Raw genomic sequence first — 23,724 nt, forward strand, 5'->3', positions numbered from 1 at the left:
GGCCTTAAAGTAGGGTTTAGAAATTTGTGTGGTTATGAGGTTGGTGAGTTGTTATTGTTGTGAGGTTGGTGAGTTGTGAGGTTGGTGAGTTGTGAGGTTGGTGAGTTGTGAGGTTGGTGAGTTGTGAGGTTGATGAGTTGTGAGGTTGGTGAGTTGTTATTGTTTTGAGGTTGGTGAGGTCGTGTGTCAGGACGCAGGACACATCGTACACAAGACGGATCGCGCAAGATATTTCTACAGTTTCGCACCATACTGATACGTGTCGTATATGTCATTGATCAATATTTAAACACGTGTCGTATATGTCATTGATCAATATTTAAACCGCGATGTAATGCTATTAACAGTTAAAACTCTGGTACTTAGCACGCATATAGTAACTGACAGAAGTATGTTTACTGCCCCACCTCTGTCTTTTAGAGACGAGCTGGGACAACGTCTGTAGCCAAATCATGTAGAGTACAGTTCTAGTGACACTCCCTGCTATATTTTACCTAGAATATGGAGAGTGAAGGTAAGATATCCTTTCTAGGATATTGGTCTTGGAAAGGAATGGTGGGTTTCACACTGCAGTCTATGCTAGGAAACTAACATTGAGATGTGCCCTCTTGCTAGTTGTGAGTGTGGTGACAGGTACACCATAGGTGTTGTGGATGCCTTTATGAATCATGCTCTCACAGCTCCAGGTGGAACTGGCTGATGCACAACTCTGTAGAGTAAGGCAGGTAGGTCTTAATTAGTATTACTTAATAATGGATACTCTAATGGAAGGTGACTCGCCATGTTGCCTCCGATGAAATGGCCAGCATTACACAACAGTATCTGCCTCCTCTGTTAAACTATTCTACAGGAACTTCTTTTCCATAGTCTTGGGTCATTAGATGGACAGCATATCCAATAGATGCGAGAGTCGCTATGAAACTTAATTTAAAATTTATACATCTTTGTTCTCCAACAAGATATATTTCCTTTGATGCACTCACAATAATAATTATATATCTTGATCTTTCTGAAGGCATATAATATTTTAGGATTTATTAGCATATCTTTATGCAGGAGATGAGTCATAATAACGTGGCTAAAGTATGTTGACCAGACCACACACTAGAAGGTGAAGGGACGACGACGTTTCGGTCCGTCCTGGACCATTCTCAAGTCGATAGTGATTCAATCGACTTGAGAATGGCTTAATTCAATCGTTAGATATGCTAACGAGTCAAGTCGTTAGCATATCTTTGTTAATTAGCCACTAGCAAAGGGCCATGCGTTGGGCCCAGTTGGCCCCTTGCGCAAAGGGCCAACTTTGAGCCTTTATCAAATCATGTCTAGTGCCACGTCTGACTGGAAACAATAGGTAAGCAAAGTAAAATGCTGTATAACTGTTTACACTTTGGTGAGTCATAGTTGATGACAGCCACTTCTGATGCTTAGTCTTGGTAACCGCTTGAACAAACAATCCTCGCTTAATCGAACATCTGCATGTTCCGCTGAACATTTAGTACCGAATTCAATTTGTTCGGATTATCCGGGAATTCGATAGAGCGGGGTTTGTTAGAGTGAGGATGCACTGTATATTTACATATATACATGTTTTACATATATACGTGACAGTGTCAGACCACAAAGGAAGAATTGAAACAGGAATTTCCTTAAGTACTTTCATATTTAATAATACATCCGAAGGAATTCTTCTGAAAATGTATTATTAAATACGAAAGTACTTTTCTATTTTGAAAAGTACTACAGTATTTTATTTTACTCTGATGAAGGCGACTTGAGCAGAAAAGGCGTTTAGAAAAGGCGTTTAAAAGTCAAAGTGACTTTTAACTTTTAACACTCTAGTAGCCCTTTGGTTAAAGTACTGGACTTGTCAAGGAGTTTCACTGCCTCTGTCAGTCTAGGTTTGAACCTTTCTGAAGGAATCCTTCCGAAGATGTATTATTAAATACGAAAGTACTTAAGGAAATTCCTGTTTCAACTCTTCCTTCGTGGTCTGACACTGTCACGTTTTTCATCACTTGTTAAGTTTCATGATATACTGTCTCCACTCGATTATCCGGACTATATGGGAAGGACCCACAGCCGGATATTCACGTGTTCCGGATAATGGTATTTTTCCACCTTTGGAGTCCAAAAGTGACCCTTTCCAACTATTTTTATACTACAAACAACATAATTTGAATTACCTTGCCACATATAATTATTAAATATTCAACTAGAAAACTCAACTTACCTTGTTGGTGTTCATCTTCTTGATTGATGCCACACATCTTGAAGTTAAGAATTCCTAACAATTTAAGTAACCTATACTAACACAATACTAAAATTAACACATAAAATTACTGTACAGTTCATTAAGCAAAGTTAGTTTTGACTGCCAGCTGCTGAAGCCTCACAGGTTGAAGGCATTTGGGTTGCCTGTGAGGCCTCACTTGAAGGCACTTGGCTTGCCTGTGACGCCTCACTTGTTGAAGGCGTTTGGCTTGCCTGTGAAGCCTCACTTGTTGAAGGCGCTTGGCTTGCCTGTGAAGCCTCACTTGTTGAAGGCGCTTGGCTTGCCTGTGACGCCTCATTGGTTGAGATGTATAACACGTAACTTGTCTTTGTTAGGACAACCTTCTCCCTCTTAACATCTCCAGAACAATTGATGCTGCTACCAAACATAGTCTTGGCCAAAAATGTTCAAAGTTACTATGAAAATAAAAAAGTTATTTAAAAAAATATTTCACTGATGGCGTGGCACTGTTGTAAGGTACGAGATTGAAAGCCGTACCCTAAAGTATCGCTAGCAACACCCGCTCTTATTTTCTTATAAATAGTGGAAGTGCAGAGGTTATATAGTAATAATCACCAGTTAGGCGTTTTGTTTGGCCCATTGCGTGCTTCTTCCTGTGGCCTTCCTTTTTCGTCTTTATTTGTTACCAGATGGAGCACGGCCTCGTCTTGCGTGATCTCGTCTTGGACACTCATTCCTTGCCGTCGTGCAGTGCCTGGCTGAGCCGTTTCATATACATTGGATTCTCTGTGTGTAGGTCATGTCCCTTCATTCCCGATTGCTGCCTGTCTAATTCGTTCCTCATCTTCCTTCTAAACTCTTGTCTTTAGCTGCTGATGCTTGGGCTGTCTTTCTGGTCTTTTTCTTGCATTTTTTCTCTCTCTCCTACACATTGTTGTGTGTTTTAGTATGTGCTTCTTGGCTCTACTAATACTAAGGTTGAACTTTGTCCATTTTCAGTTCCCTGTTTTTACACTGCCCCTGTGTTTGTTTCTGGTCCTGAGTTTTCATCTTCTCCTTGTTTGGCACTTCCAGCTTCTGGGTTGCCCTGTATGCAGGTTGATGTGGCTTCTGTTCTTCCTCTCCTGCCCTGCAGTTTCTTTTCGTTGGGCCGGGAGGTGCTAGGTTTCGGGCCCTGGCTCCGGCCTTTTTCTTTGTGTTCCCTTTCGGGCGGTGCATTTTTTATTTCATGCTGTTCACATCTTGGTTTGTTCTCCTCATACCTTACTCAATATTGCATGCTTTGTTTTGCCTTGGGGCTGCGTTCGCAACTCTTGTGGGATGCAGTGTCCCTGCTTTTTGCTTTGTGTTTTGATTCGCAGTGCTTGCTTCCTCGTTGGCCTCGGCCTGGGTCCTGGCTCTTCGTTTTTTGTCGTGATCTTGTCCTTGCCGTTTGCAGCATCTGTGTTTCGGCGCTTTTCTGCTGGCGGTTTCTCGTTGTCATCCGTTGTTGGACTTGTTGGTCCTTCAATGGTCCCGGGGGGTTCCTCCCTAACGGGGTGTTTCTGCTCGCCTGGGTTGGTTCTTTCCCGGCTTGCCTGGTTTAGGTTCCTGGTTTCTTGGCTTACCCTGCTAGTTGGCATTTTCATAATCTCACGGTGTCACTTCTCACGAGTCTCGTGTTGGAACCACAGTGTCTCCGATCTCTTGGCGAGCTCGCTAACATTGGGAAGTTTTCTGTACGACAGATGTTCCATCTGGTTCCTTGCCAGCTTGGGTTTCCGGCTCTGTTTGCTCGGTGTTCACACCCGAGGTTTTTCCCATGGCTCTGCCTCTTCCTATGCTCGATTGGTCCATGGTGGGGCTAGTTCGGTTCTGCCTCAAATCTCTCACCATCTGTTGATGTTCAGGTGGCTTCGTTGATGGTGTCCCACCTGCGTGCTTCGTCTAGGCGGAGGTTGTGGGTGTTTTTGGTGGTCCTTCCTTTTTCTTTTTGTCTTTTGGTAGGTTTGCTTCATTTTGTTGACGTGGTCTTCTTCTCTTGTGGAGGTTCAGGGCCTTCATCTTGCCACATACTGTTGCCTTGTCTCCTGCGGCACTGGCGGAGCCGCTCCGGGTTGCTTTGGTTTTGGTGTTCCCTCTGCACCAATTTGCGAGCTGTCTCTGGAATGGTTCACCTCTGGCCTGCTCTTGCGCCGCTTGAGCTGTCCTGGTTCTTGGATTGGGTACTCTCTTCTCTTCTATTCTTGTTTGTGTGTTCATGTGTTGTCTTCGGTTGCGGCGCTTATCTGTTATTTGCGTACCCTGGCACTGCAGCCATGGCTGCTGTGCTGGGATCGCGCTTTGGGTTGTTCCGTTTTCCCTTCTTCCCTGTTTCAGGGTGCGGTTCTCTTGGGTCGTCCACTGGGTGGTTCGGTCCAGCCAGCCTTCTGTCTGTTTCCGTGCTCAAGACGTTCGTACGTTGGCTATGCATTCCTTCGTTGCTGTTCCTGGGCCTTGTTGAGCCTGTGTGGCCATGGGTTGGCAGTTGCAGTCTCTGCTTCGCGTTGGGGAGTGAGCGACTTCTACCTCCCGGGTTAGGTCCCTCTTGTTTTTGTCTCTGGGTAGGTAGCTCCGGGGAGCCGATAGGGCTACCCCCCAAGAAAACCAGCGTTGAATGTAATGAAATGCCATTTTCTGGGTGAGACCCGGAGGTTCCCTGGCAACCCTCCCTCCCTCCGGTCGGCATTTTTTTTCGCGTGTTTTGGTATCCAGCTTCAGAACTGAGGTCTTAGGTTGCCAACGCGAGGGGTCTGGGGCTCCTCCTTCCCTCTCCCGGGAAGGGGGGAGCTGCGCAGACGGTGGCACAGTGACGTGGTGACGTCATGGTCATTAGCTCGTTTTTATTTTGGGAGTTCTGTCCACTAGTTCGGTTCTCAAGTAGCAATTTCTTAACCAGAATAGGGGTTTGTTTTGGGATGCTTACCTTTCTGGGTGCCTGACCCCGGACGATGGCAGACATAGAATGCTTCCAACCAAATGGGGGGTTTCTGTAAGCCATTGCTCCTCATGCCTCTGTGAGGAGGCCAGGTTCTGGCTCATGGTCCCCAGTAGGCCTAAGAACTCCATACACATGAGAGATGCCAAAGTCTGACAGTAGCAATATCAGCCTGGATAGCTCTGGGGAGCCTCCGGGTCTCACCCGGAAAATGGCGTTTCATTACATTCAATGCTAGTTTTTTAGTGCAAGTAATAGTGGTAATGATGATGGCAGAGGAAGTTGTATTGGCAGGTGGTTGTATTGGTGATGTTGAAAGGTTCAGTAGTGGTGATGGAAGTTTTAACATTTGGTGGCAATGTTGTTAGAACTAACAATAATAATGTAATCTAGAATTTTAACTCTCTTTATCAGAATGTATGAGCATATAATAGAGAAGCGTCGACAATATAACGCAGAATGGCAACGCAAGTCACGGGCACTAAAGCGACTACACAAGAATCAGTCAAATCTTAACTCTGGTTGCAGCAATGAAAACACTGTAATTTGTGGAGGCGTATTGCAGAATCAGGAGCTGCTGTCAACTTCTGCAGACTTTAAATCAATAGTAAGTATTGTAATGTAATTATGAAACTGAAGCACTAAGCTAGTGCTATATAGCACTGTACTGTCTCCACTTGATTATCCAGACTATATGGGAAGGACCCCCAGCCGGATAATCACGTGTTCTGGATAATGGTACTTTTTCACCTCTTGAGTCCAAAAGTAACCATTTCCAACTATTTTTATACTACAAACAACATAATTTGAAATGTCTTGCCACATAAAATTATTAAATATTCAACTAGAAATCTCAGCTTACCTTGTTGTTGTTCGTCTTTTTGATTGATGCCACACATCTTGCAGTTAAGAATTCTTGACAATTTACGTAACCTATACTAACAAAACACTAAAATTAACACTTAAAATTACTGTACAGTTCATTAAGCAAAGTTAGTTTTGACTGCCAGCTGCTGAAACCTCATTGGTTAAAGGCACTTGGCTTGCCTGTGACGCCTCAGTGGTTGAAGGCGCTTGGCTTGCCTGTGACGCCTCAGTGGTTGAAGGCGCTTGGCTTGCCTGTGACGCCTCAATGGTTGAAGGTGCTTGGCTTGCCTGTGACACCTCAATGGTTGAAGGCGCTTGGCTTGCCTGTGACGCCTCACTGGTTGAGATGTATAACACGTAACTTGTCTTTGTTAGGACAACCTTCTCCCTCTTAACATCTCCAGAACAATTGATGCTGCTACCAAACATAGTCTTGGCCAAAAATGTTCAAAGTTACTATGAAAATAAAAAAGTTATTTAAAAAAATATTTCACTGATGGCGTGGCACTGTTGTAAGGTACGAGATTGAAAGCCGTACCCTAAAGTATCGCTAACAACAACCGCTCTTACTTTCTTATAAATAGTGGAATTGCAGAGGTTATATAGTAATAATCACCAGTTCTAACTACATGGGACAAGAAATACACCTTGGGGTACAATTTTACAAAAAGGATTTTATTTAACAAATACCAGATTTCCTCACACTTCTTAGAACAGGGGGGGGGGGAGGGTGTTACACCTCATTACCTAAGTTACACTTAGGTAATTACACATGTGATCATGTATTGGTTGACATTAACCCCTGGTCTGATCTTGCAATTATTGCCTGCAACTCGCCAAGGCGCAAGAAATATAAAAATGAAAAAATCATTTTGTCGTATATAAGAGTTCATTTGTATTTCCTGATCACGGGAAAAAATAATAAAAAAATCATAGGTGGCATATTTTAGCAGCAATACGGTTGGGAAGTATGGCAAAAAAAAAAAAAAAGAGGCGTTGACAGAGCAAGCATCAGAGATCTCATCTGCCTGAGCTGTTGGTTGGTAGTTGCCACAAAGATATTATTACCTAATTATTTCAATATATATATTTGATTGATTTTTTCCCTTTTTTCAATAATATTACAATATTATTGTAACTACAAAATTTATTATAATTACAATTTAAATAATATTGCAATATTAATTACAATAGTGTGTAATGTGATACAGTGGTACCTCGACTTACGATTGCCCCGACTTACGATAATTTCAAGTTACGGTGTAAATTTGATCGAAAAATGTGACTCGACTTACGAGAGTGTCGTCGACTAACGATATTTGTTGGTTCAAGTTTGGGTCGACCGAGCGCGTGGTTCCCGGTCATGCGGGCCGGTCTGTCTCAGTTTACTAGAGCTGCCCGCTTAGTGACGATCATGCCAATAAGAAATTCCGTTTTTGTGATGATTTTTTGCTTATTGAACATAAAACTGATTATTATATATCATGCCATGGGTCCCAAGAAAGTCAGTGGTAAGGTTCAACCTAAGAAAATAGTTGTAAGTAGATGCAGTAGAGGATGTCCCTTCCTCATTAAGAAAATGTGTGAAGTCTGGGAAGAACTGCAAAGTTTTGTTGAAAAAACTCACCCAGATAAAGCTGTAGCAGGCCATTGCATTGACTTTTAAATGACAATGTGATGTCTTACTACAGACAAGTGTTAAAATGTAGGGAAAAACAAGTGTCTTTAGACAGATTCTTAGTAACACAAGCAAGCAGTGAGCCACAAGCAGGTCCTAGCGGTATGCAGGCAAAACATACCAGAGTGTGTATCCCTGAAAAGTCATCACTGCCTGATGTTATAATGGAAGGGGACTTCCCTTCCAAACAGTAACACCTCTCCTCCTGCTCCCTCATCACCATCTTCCATACGCCATCAAGAGTCCTCCATAAAGGTAAGATAAACATATGTACTGTATTGTAATTAGAGAAAAAATTGTATTCGGTATAAAATGTATTTGCAAGTTAATATTTTGGAGGCTGGGGAACGGATTAATTCAATTCCCTTTATTTCTTATGGGACAAATCGCTTCGACTTACGATATGTCTCTGGGAACGGATTACCATCGTAAATCGAGGCCCCACTGTATTTATATAATAAAATGTGTGTACAACTAAGCTGGTATGGTGAGTCAAGACAATAATTGAGGTTGCCACACAGTCAGCTGAGGCTCCCTCCCTCACTCACCAACATTCCCCCTCCCACTGTACTGTTTGTGGTGTTTTCTGGGGGAAATCCCTACAGCTCCCCAGAGCTATCCAGGCTGATATTGCTATACTGTATTAGACTTTGGCATCAGCCATGTGAATGGAGTTCATAGGCCTACCAGGGACCATGAGCCAGAACCTGGCCTCCTCACAGAGGCATGAGGAGCAATGGCTTACAGAAACCCCCCATTTGGTTGGAAGCATTCTTTGTCTGCCATCGACCGGGGTCAGGCACCCAGAAAGGTAGGCGCCACAAAACAAACCCCTATTCTGGCTAAGAAGCCCCGGACCCCTGTGCAGCCACACCCCTAGTTCTGTGGTTGATGTGAGACCTGGCGGTTGTGTGCCTCTGGCTCCGAATCTTTCCAGTGCTGTGCACCACAATCCTTCTATTATCAGAATCCTGATCAGTTTTATCACAGTCAGGGGGTCTTCTGTAATACTATCATCACTAAATAATAGCATGTACATATATATTTTGACATTTTTAGGCGATGCTGTGGTCACAAGCTGAATAGTGGTGCTGTGAGCTCATGCTGCGTATGCCAGCCTTGGTGGCTCACTCAATACTGAGGCTCTCACACCCGGAAATGTTTCCCACGATTTTTTTTTTAGGCCGCGTCTGGTAACTATCGATCGTAGCTGGACTATAGCTGCCCCTATCACTTGCGGGGCATTTAAAATCGTGCGCTAGAGCCTCAATCGCCTATATATGTATTGTGTGGTTTCAGTAAAGTTACTCTCATCGTCTATGCAGTATATGCATTGCGCGGTCTAAGGGTTAATGACCATAATTTCCCTTCCTCATCACTTTGTAATTTCTTAACATTCCTTAGTAATTCTTACATTTGTTTAGCACCGTTTAGGGTGATCCTCAAGGGTCTATCTTTCCCCTTTTCGTACCTGCCAATTCTCATGTAGTCGCAGACATTCTCTTTGGTTGTAAGACCTTCCACTAACCTAACAATTTTATCTACAACTTTTGGTTCTTCTATGGCTCTTTCTGACCTAGATGTTATCTCCTTTTCTTTGCGATTAAAAATTAATAGGGACTGCCGTCGATCAACTGTGTTTTGTACCAATTTCAGGTTTGATGCCAGTTCCTTTCTGACTTCCAACATAATGATTGTTTTATCCTGGTTGCTACAGTACTCACCTAGTTGTGCTTGCGGGGGTTGAGCTCTGGCTCTTTGGTCCTGCCTCTCAACTGTCAATCAACTGGTGTACAGATTCCTGAGCCTACTGGGCTCTGTCATATCTTCATTTGAAACTGTGTATGGAGTCTGCTTCCACCACATCACTGCCTAATGCATTCCATCTATCAACTACTCTGACATTGAAAAAGTTCTTTCTAACGACCCTGTGGCTCATTTGGGTACTCAGTTTCCACCTGTGTCCCCTTGTTCAAGTACCCACCCGTGTTAACCCTTAGAGCCCGCATATTACCGCAAATTTAGGGGGCATAACATCAAAAAATATTAGTTATATGTAAAAATAACTTAAAAATGTTAAACAAATCTCCAACTTTTGGCTTCAGTGTTGGGAAACTCATAAAAATATTTTCAGAAATTGATTTCAGACGAATTTTTGAAAAATAAGAACGTTTTATTTATAAGAAGATCAGCTCCTAATAACTGTAACTGAAGGATTATGCAGTAAAAAGAAATGCAATCACCTGTTCTATGCTCAAAGAAAAAAATAGTAGTAAGAAGTGTCCACAAAGTGGATGTGCAGTTGGTGCCTTTATATCATTGCCGAGTAATACGTAATATCACAAAACATAACGAATAACTATGTTAATATGATCTATTTTGTTATATACCATATAAATACATTATCCAATGTTAATATATATGTTATTTTCATCAATGTCCCAAAAATATTTTTTTAGGGGATTTTTTTTTTTTTTAAGATTTTAGTTATTTTTTCTCCTTTGTTTATTATCTGATTTTGTTTAAGACTTTGCATCCTGGAGAATGCATATGTTTTCATAACTATGTGAAGATAGAATGAAATTGGTCAACAAATAAGTCAGTCACAATTAGCAAAACTTGGGTTTTTTAATTTTTGGGAGGCTGATTTTTTCTCTGATTCCAAACTCTGTTTTCTTTGTCTCTTTAGGTTGTTTTTATGATTAGGGTCCATATTAGGGTTTTTTTCACTTATATAAAGGATACCCTAAATCATTATATTTATTATAATTATCCCTATATTTTGTGTTTTTTGAGGGGTTATTTTTTCTTGACTTAACATTTTAAAATGTGTGAACCATTGCTATGCTCAAAAGTATGGTGTACATATTAGTGATTCAATTATTATGTTCATAAAACAATAAACAAATAGTTTTGGTGTTATTATACTTCATACACATGTTTTGTTTTGCATGTTTTGTTCATCATAACGAACCACTAAGTTGGTATGGTGGGTCCAAACAACATGAGTTGCCACCACACATCAGCTAGCAGACGCCACCACCTTCCCTCCTTCAACACCTCACTCGCCAACATTCCTCCTCCCACAATACTGTTTTTGCTTTTATTACACTATATACAGATGTTATATATAAGTATCTATATGTTTTGTTCACCATAACTATACAACTAAGTTGGTATGGTTTCCAAACAACATAGTGAAAACACAAAACTGCAGCTAGCAGAAGACAGCGAACCACTAAGTTGGTATGGTGAGACCAGACAATAACAAGTCAGCAGACGCGTCTACCCCCGTAGCGCTCATTATTACCACAGTCGTGGTAATAATTAATGGAAAAAAAAGAGGTGATGTGATCACTACATACAAAATAGTAACAGGAATTGGTAAAATTGAAAGGGAAGAAGTCCTGAGACCTGGAACTTCAAGAACAAGAGGTCATAGATTTAAACTAACTTAACAAAGCTGCCGAAGAAATATAAGAAAATTCACTTTCGTAAACAGAGTGGTAGATGGTTGGAACAAGTTAGGTGAGAAGGTGGTGGAGGCCAAAACTGTCAATAATTTAAAAGCGTTATATGGCAGAGTGCTGGGAAGACGGGATATCACAAGCGTAGCTCTCATCCTGTAACTACACTTAGGTAATTACACTATCAGTGATAGTAGCTTCAGGGAACCCCCGGGGCTCGCCAAGAAACTGGAGTTTTATTACATTCAGTGTCTGATACACCTTGTGGCTCAAAATTAATTGTGGCATTTGCAATGCATACCAGAAATATCTATGAAATTAATTCTATGAAGTTTATTCAACAAAAAAGATAAGATGATTGTGTAAGAAACCATGACTATCCTGTCAATACTACACGTCTAGTAAATATCGTTTAGTTGTGACAATGTTGTAATAATTGTTTGGACTAATATTGCAAGCTACACAAATATAATAAATATTTTTGCCTTCAGAACAGGCAATTTCTAAGAAGACTAATGTGTTATTGTTAAATATTCAAATTAGCCTTTAAAAAAATCAGAAAAGTCCTAATCAATAGTTTTCTTTTCAGATGTCAGCTGAGGATTTTAAGTATGCCTCAGTTACCTTTATTGGCAATGGCAATACTGTGAATGTTGTCGCCACATCCTGGATGAACAAACTTGAAACGGTAAGAGTAACATTTAATACATACTGTTCACGCTTAAAATCTTAATGCCCTGTCTTTTAACTGTTCATGCAAACAATATTTTTTATAAGTACTTTATCTAGCATGTACTGTATTATGTTTTAACATTTTAGGGGGAGTACTCGTGCTACTGGCCCACATACAATCAGACAACCAGAGCGCAAAACCATGAAATTCCTGACAAAAGTATCTGGGAAGTGCGTTACATCAAGTCTATCCTGTTCTTAACAGGTAATGAAACAAGGTTTGTTATTAATAAATAAGGCGACTAACCATTCACTATATTTTTCCCACACTAAATGGAATCATTATAATAATTAAAAAAATCTGCAGCAGCACCTCAATTCTTCATTAAACTAAGTGTAAAGTGCTTCCCCTAAGTTGTAATTTAATCCTTATAGTTATCATCACATGTTGATTCCTGTGCTAAGGAAGTTATTGTCATTTGCCAATTACAATAATTATTGTAATTTGCGAATTCTTCAATAAATTTTTCAGCCACTGGATTGTTTGAGCTGGCAGCCTTCCCATGCCTCACAACACTATGAATACTTCTTCTTTTTCTAAATTTGTCAAACCATCCCCTGCTTGCCTAAAAGTCTTTCGTATCTGCATCACTCATTCCAGGAGTTTTCTTTACAAGGTCTTCGTGCAATACCCTGGCTTTCTCACAAATGATGGCCTCTGAAACACTATCACCCGCTAACTCCTTGTTGTGTATCCATATTAATAACAACTTTTCCACTTCCTCAAGTATTTGTGGTCTTTGTTTTGTGATTGTTGATACTCCTTTTGCTACTTTAGAACTCATAATGTCCTTTTTCTTGGCAAGTATAGTGCATATCGTTGACGTGGATTTGTTGTACTGCCTACAAAGTTCAACAACACGTGCAGGCTTTCATTTTCATGCTTCCAAATGATCTCTTGCTTTTCCTCTATTGTCATCCTCACATGTGATTTCTTGCCTTGAACCTTACCACTGGCTTTCTTGGGACCCATGGCAATGTATATTATAACAAATTTTATGCTCAAATAGCAAAAACTCCAAAAATAAATGGTAAATCCTTGTGGAGAATTCAGGCGGGATAGTCACTGGGCACGAGGAACTGGCAAACTGAGTGGCGATTGCCATGCCACCATGCGCTAGGTCGGCCCGTACGAGTATCAACAAACTCGTATCCTGAGGCAACCCTCGTATCCTGATACAAATTTTCAGAGCAAATCCTGCTCATAACCAGAGGCACTCGTAAGCCGAGGTACCACTGTATTCCCATAATAATAGAGCAATAACTGGAATTTTAACAAATATTTTAATTTTGGACACTCATCATCACAAAATTATTTATATCTTTCCTGTGTTCTGACATAAATTTTTGTGTTACATCTTTCATTGTGGTATCAAATTGTTCACAATCTAAAGGTGCGCATTTTAAAACTAGTCTCATAGCACAATAAATAGAATTTTAACAAATATTTTAAAATTTGGGCCAAAAACATATTTATAATCTTTCAAGTGTTCTGACATCAAGTTTTGTGTTACATCTTTCATTTTCATATTAAATTGTGCGCACTCTAAAGGCGCTCATTTTGAAACTATCCCTAACTCCTGGATAGTTTTTCTGTGGCTCTGCCTCTTTCAGGACATCAGGCCGGTCCAGTACAGGACTGGTTCACTCTTCTCCGCGAGTCTTCGCATTTGGTGTTTTTGACTCATGTTTATCACCATCTCTATGGTGAGCAGGTGGCTTCCTTGTTGGTTTCTCACCTGCGGGTTTCCTTTCAAAGGCAGTAAGAAGTTTCCTGGCGGACCTTCCGGTTCTTTTTGGCCCTTTGTCGTTGTTCCTCGCTTTCGGTTCGGGTGGTGTTGTCCTTTCTCTCTTGGTTGTTCCAGGACCACCATCTGATGCCTAATACTGTGGCCTCGTATCGTGCGGTGCTGGCGGAGCCGCTGCAGCTTGCTTTCGGTATTGATGTTATGTCTGCACCGTTTCGCAAGCTGTGTCTTGCGTTGTTTCACCTCCGGACTGCTCATGCGCTGCCTGAGCCGTCCTGGTCTTTGGACAGAGTGCTCTCCTATCTTTCTTCTCCTCAGTTTGTTGTGGCCCCTTCGGTTCAGGATTGCTTTGCTAAGGCACTTTTTCTGTTGGCATTGGCCTCTGGGGGTCGTGTGGCGGAGCTTCATGCTCTTCTCAGGCGCGGAGGTTTTTGCTCCATTGGTCGTGGTCATAGGTATGTTCGTCTGCAGCCATCTCCCTCTTTTCTGGCGAAGAATGAGACTACTGCTTTCCAGAGGGGTCCTTGGGTTGTTGATGCTTGGTTTGTCAGGCCGGGAATTCACCATGTGTTGTGTCCAGTTGTCTGCATGCCGTTATCTGCATGCCACGGCTTCTGTGTCCGGGGACGCGCTTTGGGTTGATCCAGTTTCCCTTCTTCCCTGTTCGCGGGTTCGGGACTCTCTGGTCGTCTGCAGGGTTATCCAGCCTGCCTGCGGTATATCCCTGTGCCCATGACGTTTGTAAGTTTGCTGCTCTTTCTGCTGTCTTCAGCAATATGTCTTGGGCTGACATTCAGACACGGTTTTTGGCGGTCGAACAGGGTCCTGGCTGCACGCTAACTTGTGAACGTTTCTGGGTCCAGTCGGGCCTGTATTGCTTTAGGTCGGTGGATGCAGCCCGATGTTTCGACTTCGAGTTGAGGAGTGGAGCACCGACCGCCTCCTGGGTAAGTCCCCCTTTTTTCTTAAGTAGTCTTTGGTGAAATAGTTCAAGAAAACCAGCGTTGAATGTAATGAAACCCCATTTTCTGGGCGAGTCCTGGAGGCTCCCTGGCAACCCTCCCGCCCTTCAGTCGAAGTTTTTTTCGCGATTTTTTATATCCAGCCTCAGAACTGGAGCGGGGATCGCCGGCACAGGGGTCTGGGGCTCCCCCTACCCCCTCCTGGGGAGAGGGGGAGCTGCGATGACATGCAGCGCAGCTTGTGTGATGTCATGCTTGTTTGCTCGTTTTTCCTTTGGGGAGTTCTGCCCACTCGTTTGTCAATTTTCGTTGTTAACCAGAATAGGGGTTTGTTTTGTGGCGCTTACCTTTCTAGGTGCCTGTCCCGGTCGATGGCAGATATAGAATGCTCCAAATCACATGTGCATTTCTATGGGCCATTGCTCCCCGTGCCTCTGTGAGGGGGCCAGGTTCTGGCTCGTGGTCCCCAGTAGGCTAGAACTCCACCCACAGCGACTGATGCAAAATAGTTAGGGTATCCATATCAGCCATGGATAGCTCCGAGGAGCCTCTGGGACTCCCCCAGAAAATGGCGTTTTATTACATTCAACGCTGGTTTTTTGATGGTGTCCCACCTGTGTGCTCCGTCTCGGCGACGGTATGGGGTTTCCTGGCGGTCCTTCCCTTTTCTTTTTGTCTCTTCATGGGTATTTTGCACTTTTTTGTTGCTGTCTTCTTGTCCTTGTCCTGTAGCGGTTCGGGACTGTCATCTTGCCACATACTGTCGCCTCGTCTTGTGCGGCACTGGCAGAGCCGGTCCGGATTGCTTTCGGCTTTGATGTTACTTCTGCACCATTTCGCTAGCTGTCTTGAGCGTTGTTTCAGCTTTGGCCATCACTTTTCACCTTTCCTAAGACATCCTGGTCTTGGACAGGGTGCTCTCACTCTCTCACTCTTCCTTTTGGTTTGTTATGGCCCCTTTGATTCCAGTTTGTTTCACCATGGTTTCTTGGGATCGGTTTGTTCGTTGCAGCCGTCTCTTCCTTTCTAGCACTGTTGGGATGGCTGTTTTCCAGAGGGGGTCCCTAGGGTTTGTTACTGCTTGTTTGGTTGGCTGGGGTTGCTTCTTCTTGTGTCCGGGTGAGGCTCTCGGTCTTTGCCAGCGTGCCGGGCCTCTTTGGCACTGGACGCACTTTGGGCTGGCCCGGGTTCCCTTCGTCCCTGTTCCAGGATTCAAGTCTCCCGGGTCGTCCGTTGGGTCATTTGGTGTTGCCAGTTGTCTTACTTTCGGGTTCGGGCGCATTGTTTCTCCCTCCTGGGTTTGTCCCGTTTTTGTCCTTGTCTTTGGGTAGTTAGTCCTGGGGAGCCGAAGGGGCTTCCCCCAGAAAACCAGCGTTGAATGTAATGAAACGCCATTTTCTGGGTGAGACCTGAACGCTCCCCGGCGACCCTCCCTTCCTCCAGTCGGCGTTTTTTTGCATATTTTTTGTCCAGCCTCAGAACTGAGGTTTAGGATAGCCAGCATGGGGAGTCTGGTGCTCACCCTTCTTCCCTCCCGGGGAGGGGTGAGCTGCGCAGATGGCGGCACAGCGACGTCTTGACTTCATGCTTGTTTGCTTGTTTTTGTTTGGGGAGATCTATCCACTAGTTCAGCTTTCAGTTGCATTTTCTTAACTAGAATAGGGGTTTGTTTTGGGATGCATACCTCTCTGGGTGCCTGACCCAGTCAATGGCAGACATAGAATGGTTCCAACCACATGGGGGTTTCTATAGGTCATTGCTCCTTTTGCCTCTCTGAGGGGTCCAGGTTCTGGCTCGTGGTCCTGGTAGGCCTATGAACTCCTTTCACACTGACTAATGCCAAAGTCTATTATTAGCAATATCAGCCTGGATAGCTCCAGGGAGCCTCCGGGTCTCACCCAGAAAATGGCGTTTCATTACATTCAACTTTTTTTTTCTCACCCTAGGGTGAGGTAACAGTTTTGATGACAGTCACTTTTTGAGTGGTTAAAATTTAGTAAAATATTCTCTTTTCTCTATGCAAACAGATTTTAGTTAGTATTTTTAGGTGTACACCATTCCTTCTGAAATTATACAGTATACTATTTTAAATGTACTATATTTGCAGATGATTGGGAGCAGGTAAAAATCTACTGTCAAACTGCTGGATTGACGTCAGATATTGAGAGCGACAATGAAAATGTGTATTCTGCCAAACCAAAGAAAAGAAATGCAGACGTCCAATATGAAGCAGCGGAAAGTATTGGTAAGCATTGTTTACTCTGTACGTTTTAAACTTCTGGATCAGTGTTAAAGTTGCACTTGTTTCAGAACCCAAAACAATGGGTACAACTTGAGAAACTGTTTTAAGAGAGTTACTGTATAGGAAAGTACCGGTTTGGATGTATGATTGTGGATGAGTGAAATGGGCTGCCAGCTAGCACTATTGAAACAAAGAGCTAACAGGTTTCCTACAAATAATAGGACTACTGCAGTGTTCCTATGATCTTGGCATTTTTATCCAAACATTTCTTGTATTCTTTCTTGAGATGCATTTGTTCATAGTTTCTTATTTTAAATTATTGTTAATTTTATTGGTGAAATACCTATATGCCTGAATGATGAATGAATATACCTTCTATGGCCACAACAGGTTTAGCACAGTTTATGAAAGGGCACCAAAACAAAATTTATAGTAGTTACTTGGCACTGCTTTACCTTCATGTTCCCACCCCTGTAAAGTTACTTAGTAAACATGAATTGTGTATAGTAGCAGAGTAACAAGGATTCCCAGACCAATCTCCGGACCAATTTACAGAGGACCACTTGCTTTGCGAACCCCTCGGGGATGAGACCCGTCGGTTACCGTGTAAGTTCCTAAACGAGAAATGTAGGAAAAAATAAATGGAGAATGTAGGAAAATCTAAGGGGAAAAAATCAACAGGTTCATAGCATAACTGCAACTATTTTGTTTGTACTCTCCAGTAGTAGAAGTCCTGATCCATTTGTTATGTTGATGATCATTGTTGATGTAGCATAGTTATTTACATGGAAGAGATGGTGGTGGATGATTGATGGTGTTAGGTTGGCTGAAGTGGAGAATAATGGTGAAAGGTAACCTCAGATGTTGACGCATTTGGATCAACATGTTATTAGTCAGGTGCAGGTGAGACAATGCCAACTTTCTTGGAAGCCTTTGGAAAAGACTTTAATTGACATGTGTTTCATTCCCTTTGATCTTGTTTTCAAAAATTTCATATACAAATTGTACTGATCAATCAGGCTTTCAGTTAAGTCAAAGCCATGCAGGCATTCACAGTCACAAGTCAGTCAGTCATAACCAGTCAAAAGCTGTTAGGCATTCACAGTTGTGGTAGCAACCAGTCACAGTTTGTAAACAACATGAATCTGATATTTACACAACACCAACATTTTGTACTCTCACAAACCCAATGTACTGTACCATCTTGTATACGTATAAGTAAGTCAGGGAAGTCAGAGCAGTCGGTCAGAGCAGTCACTCAGGGCAGTCAGTCAGCGCAGTCTGACTGACTGCCCACACTCTACATAGAACTGTGGCAGCTCACACTCACAGAGTTCTGAGTGTGTTTATGGTGTAAGTATATAGTGTGTGATACTGTACAGTGTGTAAATAGATTGTATATACATATAAATTAGCATGATACATTGGAAATATGTGCAGGATATGTGTACACATGTGTCATGCACGTAACACACTGTCTACGGACAGTACGGTTGTTTTACTGCTATAATATAGTGTACGTGTTTATTATACATAGGACTGGCACGAAAAACAATTAAAATGTATTTGGAACTGCGCGCAAAAAAATTAACAAAAATATATTCATGGCAACTCGCGCATCTTGACCCGGGCATCCTACTGGCCCCTGGAGGTATACGCCACGGGCAACCAAGGAAATGATGACATCACATGCGAACTTATGGACCCCATAGGAGCCAAAGTAAGTACAATTTCGACTTCTTGTTAACATATTCATACTCAGGGAAGGGTTTTTGACACTTTAAAAAAAAAAAAAAATCAGAGAATTTATTTCCTGCGCACTGGGGAGGTGCCATATTTGGAAACCGAGCAGTTGAGGGGTTAACCCTGGTTGATGGTAGATAAGGAAAACCCCTAATCATGGGGATTTTCCAGGGCTATTGCTCCCTATGCCTCACTGAGGGGGCCATATTTGGGCTCATGGTCCCTGGTAAGTCGAACTCCATTGACTAATGCCCTGGTCATTAGCCCTGGTCATTGCCCTGGTTTAACGTATTGCATATTAACCCGATAGCTCCAGGTAGCCTCCAGGGCTCACCCAGAAAATGTTGTTTCATTACCTTCAGTGCTGGTTTTTTGAACGAGTTCCGTGATGACCCTCTTGAAATTTTACCATGATGCTTCCGTACCATGTTCGCCCATCAGCTCCCTCCAGGAGATGGTTTGCAGTTTCTCTTTCTTTCCTCGATAGTCACCTCGCTGAAAATTTAGAAATTCATCATCTCTGACCTTTATGTGAGTTTCTATATTCGTAGTCCATCTTAAAATATGGTTGTCGCACGAAAGTGTTAGCTTTTCCCCCCACATGAAACTAACCACATGAGACCCAATCTTTGGTCTCGTGGTTAGTTCCCCCCCCCCCCCCAGTATTAGGGTTTGGGTTTCATTTGCCGCATTGATCACATTAATCACATTATGCAGATCCGTAATTTCCACATAAATTTGGTGTGGGTACACAAACATCAGGAACAGAACTGACTTGAGGAACTGGCTGGGAGCTGGGACCAAGCTGCCTGGTGGTGGTAATGAGTACTAATAAGCTTTGAGCTTGTTTGAGTATATCACTTGTTCCATGTCACTCATTTGTGGTAGTTGTTTGGAGGCTTTCGTGGATTCGTTTTCTGTGAGCACTCCAGTTGTCCGTAAACCTACGGTGACTTTCAGGAGGCTTTTTCTTTGGAGATGGCAGATTGTTACCTGTTCTCTGCACCTCTGTGAGGGGACCAGATTCTGGCTTTTGTCCCCCAGTAGGCCAAACAGAACTATCCCAACTAATGTTATCTTTTAGGATGAAGCCATCTCAGACATTGCTGTAGGGGAACCACAAGGGGCTCCCTCCAGAAAATGTGAGGTGCAGCCTGTAATACAGGTTACAGTACAATTATTTTGAAATGGGTAACTTTACAGGGAAATTCCTCATGGTTTTCTGTTTGTTTTTAACATATATTCGTGCAAACTAAACTAGATAATTCCTCGACCATTAACAGTTTATATAGTTTCAGTCAAAGAAGAATTTCCACTACCTGTCAAGAGATTCTGTGCATGTGAATTGGCAACAGATGATTCTCCAGCAAAAGTGCTTCATCCCCAAAATCCATCTTCATCAACAATAAGTGATGACACAAGTAAGTAATGATAGAAAAATCCTCCCACCAGCCCGGGGATCATCACCTTCTCTCATATTTCATGTTCACCAGTGTTTATTTACTTAATAACTACTGGTATAATATCTTGCTATTATAAAACTTATTCTAATATCATAAAAGACATTGTTTATAAAAAAAATCGATCCTCCATGTTGTGAAGTAGAGAAAAATTGAGTTATATCCAGTTTACGTAAAGCTACGAATGGTCGAGAGCACTCTTAGCCAACGGTGTGTACTTACGAAGATTTTCCATCTTAAATGCCCACCAGAATACCGACATAGCCACTAGGAAGAGGCTAAGAAGAAAATGGTTCATAAGTACGTATGTAACTGCTTCGTGAATCTGGCTCTAGGAGGGGTCTGTTTTTAAGCGTCTACCTTTCTGGGTGCTCAACCCTGGTTGATGGCAGACATAAATACTTTCATACATGTGAGTTTCATAGGTCATTACTCCCTATGCTTCTCTGAGGGGACCATGTTCTGGCTAATGGTCCCTAGTAGACATAATTCCATATGACTGAAGCCCCATACTAATATTAGCTAACATCAGTCAAATAGCTCCAGGGAGCCTCTAGGGCTCTACCTAGAAAATAGCATTTCATTACATTCTACACTTTTTTTCGTGCCTGCTAGTCATTGGGGACATATGTATAGGGCTTGTTCTGGCTATCTTCATCACATGACCTCTGTACAATAACTTTTAATTTATATTATAAAGTAAGTTTATCAACAGCTTTACTTTATCTGTCAATCGATGATTATTGTTTTGTTTTGTTGTTCTAATGTGAGGTCAGTAGATATGTAAATGTTTCTGTACCTATCAAGTTGTAGGTTTTGTGCTTTTCTGAATTTATCCGGACTTTGATCTTCAGCCTTGTACATCAATTTGTCTGTAATTTTCCTCACTGTTTTCCTTTTTTACAGTTAATCTTCCACTCTTTAATTACAGGAAACGAACCAGTTTCATCAAGGACTGCAATTTTAAGGACACCAGAGCCTAGAAGTTTGTTCATCTCAGAGCCACCAGAGAGGAAAGAAGAAAATGTAATGACATTATTGCAGAAAATAAGTAAGTTTTGATATAAAATTAAACTTCTAAATTTCTGAGGGAAGCCCTGTAGGCTCCCTGAAGCTATTACTCGTATTAAGTGCCATAGTACTGTGTGTCATCAGTCGTGGCATTCTATTGGCCTACAGGGGACCTAGCGGCAGAACCTGGCCCCCTCTAGAGATGCTCGGGGAATGATGGCCTATGAACACATTACATTTAAAGTGTACTATCTTGGCCACCATCTAAAGGAAGGCAACCAGAAAGATAGGCGAATCAAAACAGATTACTGATTAGAAGAATTTTGGGTGACATGATAGAGGTGTACAAGTGGATGAATGGACATAACAAAAGGGATATTAATATGGTATTAAAAGCATCAACACAATATAGAACATGAAACAATGTGTATAAATTGTTTTGATTCTGGGTAAATACTGGTTCAGTAACAGGGGTGTTGATTTATTGATTATATAAAATTGTGTAACCAATTACGAGGGTCTGCGGGCTGCAGATTTGTGTAACCAAAGGGTCTGTAGGCTGCTCCAAGCAACAGCCTGGTGGACCAAACACTCACAAGTCAAGCCTGGCCTCGGGCCGGGCTTGGGAAGTAGAAGAACTTCCAGAATCCCATCAAGCAGGTATGTCCTCCGGGGATCTTGTGTTGGTGCTGCGTCACCAGCTTCCTCTTTGGGGTTTTCAGGGTTCCGTGCCTTGGCACCTCCCCAAGCCTTTGCTCGATGTGTTCACGGAAGGGTCATCTCTCGGCTGGGGCTTTGTGACCAGTACTCACCAGGTCGGCCAGAGATGGTGGGATCTGTCTGTCTGTCCGTCGGGCTCACAGCATGGTTTGGGAGTTTGTGGCTGTCTGGTTTGCGCTTTGGAGGGTTCGGGTCACTCGATGCTCTACCATCCGGCTCCATTCAGACTGTTCTCCAGTGGTTCTTTACGGAACCACGGTGTTTCTCTTAGGTCTTTGACCATTGGGGTGGGTCCCTTCGAGTGGCTCGTTTGCTGGATTCTCAGGGTTTGGCTAGCCATGCGATTCCTGTCTGGGGTGTGTCCTGTGTCTTGGCGGACTGCCTGCCTCGGTTCATTTCTCTGTTCGCGGATTGGCCGGTCGTCGTCGACTTGTTTCGTTGGCTCTGCCGGACGTATGGACTCCTGGCCATGGACATCTTCGCGTCGACGTGGTCTCGTCGTCTCCCATTCTATGTGGCTCCCTTACCCACCTGCGATGCGTTCACCGTGGATGCCTTTCGGCAGGACTGGTCGAGATGGGGGTACCAGCTCCTCTTCTCCCGGTCCAGCAGTTGCTTCGGGTTCTGACTCGGTTGGAGTCCATTCCCAAGGAGAGTAGTCCTCATGGTCTTTTGGTGGCCGGCCCAGCTTTATCTTCAGACGTTGCTTGATAGGTGTCCGAACCCAGGGCATTTTCCCACGGCTCCGCCTCTTTCGGCAGGTCGGACCGGTCCTGTACGAGACTGGTTCAGCCTTCCCCTCAGCTCTTCGCATCTGGTATTTTTTATGCGGGTGTATCACCAAAGCACCTGGGGATGTGCTTTGGGTTGATCTGGTTCCCCTCGTTCCCTGTTTCAGGGCTCGGGTCTTCCAAGTCGTCCGCAGAGTTTTTGAGTCTACCAACCTGCGGTTTATCCTCGTGCCTGTGCTGTTCAGACATTTGCAGCTTTCGCTGTCGTGTTGGTGACGTCTAGGGCTCATTTCGGGTGTGAGGATTTGGGGCTTGCACGGGTTCCTTGCCGCCTGTTCTTTGTGTGTGTGTCTGCTCCTGTGCGTTCTTGTGTTGCCTTGGGTCACAGGTTGCAGCCTGTTGTCTCGGCTTCACGTTGCAGAGATTGTGGTGGCCGCCTCCTGGGTCAGCCCTTTATTTTCCTTCTCTTTGGGTATGAAGCCGTAGGGGCGCCCCACAGAAAACCAGCGTTGAATGTAATGAAACGCCATTTTCTGAGTGAGCCCCGGAGGCTCCCTGGCAACCCTCCCTCCCTCCCACCAGTTGGCGTTCTTTTCGCGTTGGTTGAAGCTTAGCTTCCGAACTGATGCTAGGCAGCTGGCGCGGTAGGTCCGGGGCTTCCCCTCCCCCTCTCGGGGGGGGGGGGGGCTGCATGGACGATCGGCGTGGCAGTAAAGTGTGATGCTTGCTTGTTTGCTTGTTTCCTTGGGATTGTAGGGAGTTTCTACCTCTCTGTTCAGTTTTTTGTTTTAGTTTTTTACCATGTGGGGTTTGTTTTGTTATGCCTACCTTTCTGGGTGCCTGACCCGGGTTAATGGCAGATAAGGAAAATCCCAACCACAAGGGGGTTTTCCAGGGCCATTGCTTCCTGAAACCTCTCTGAAGGGGCCAGGTTCTGGCGCTGGTCACTGGTAGGTCTGAACTCCTTGGCTAATGTCCCGGTCTAATATAACATACATTAGCCCGTTAAGCTCCAGGGAGCCTCCGGGGCTCTCCCAGAAAATGGCATTTCATTACATTCAACGCTGGTTTTTTGGTTACAGATTTTGTTTAGCAATATTATTAGGATAATAAAAAGTTATAAAAATACTTGTTTCATGAATGCTTTATTGTATTAGATGGAAATTCTCCA

The 23,724-nt window shown here is 43.2% G+C and overlaps 1 protein-coding gene across 10 annotated transcripts in view; it reads left to right on the forward strand.

Moving 5' to 3' along the window:
- The window catches only part of LOC123764730 (uncharacterized), an 84,931-nt gene that overhangs the window by 36,291 nt on the left and 24,916 nt on the right, over positions 1 to 23,724 (forward strand). For 5 of the 10 annotated variants that reach the window (XR_011222335.1, XM_045752793.2, XM_069302530.1 and 2 more), the window contains exons 3-8: positions 5,607 to 5,799; positions 11,794 to 11,892; positions 12,024 to 12,141; positions 16,754 to 16,891; positions 19,924 to 20,052; positions 21,023 to 21,142. Coding sequence is in view for 9 of the 10 variants with exons in the window: in XM_069302530.1 (XP_069158631.1) it covers positions 5,607 to 5,799; positions 11,794 to 11,892; positions 12,024 to 12,141; positions 16,754 to 16,891; positions 19,924 to 20,052; positions 21,023 to 21,142 (797 nt within the window). In the remaining variant the exon portion in view is untranslated. The other 5 variants (XM_045752794.2, XM_045752792.2, XM_045752795.2 and 2 more) reach the window with 5 other exon arrangements.

This window comes from Procambarus clarkii, chromosome 48, assembly GCF_040958095.1.
Source record: "Procambarus clarkii isolate CNS0578487 chromosome 48, FALCON_Pclarkii_2.0, whole genome shotgun sequence".
Taxonomy (NCBI): domain Eukaryota; kingdom Metazoa; phylum Arthropoda; class Malacostraca; order Decapoda; family Cambaridae; genus Procambarus; species Procambarus clarkii.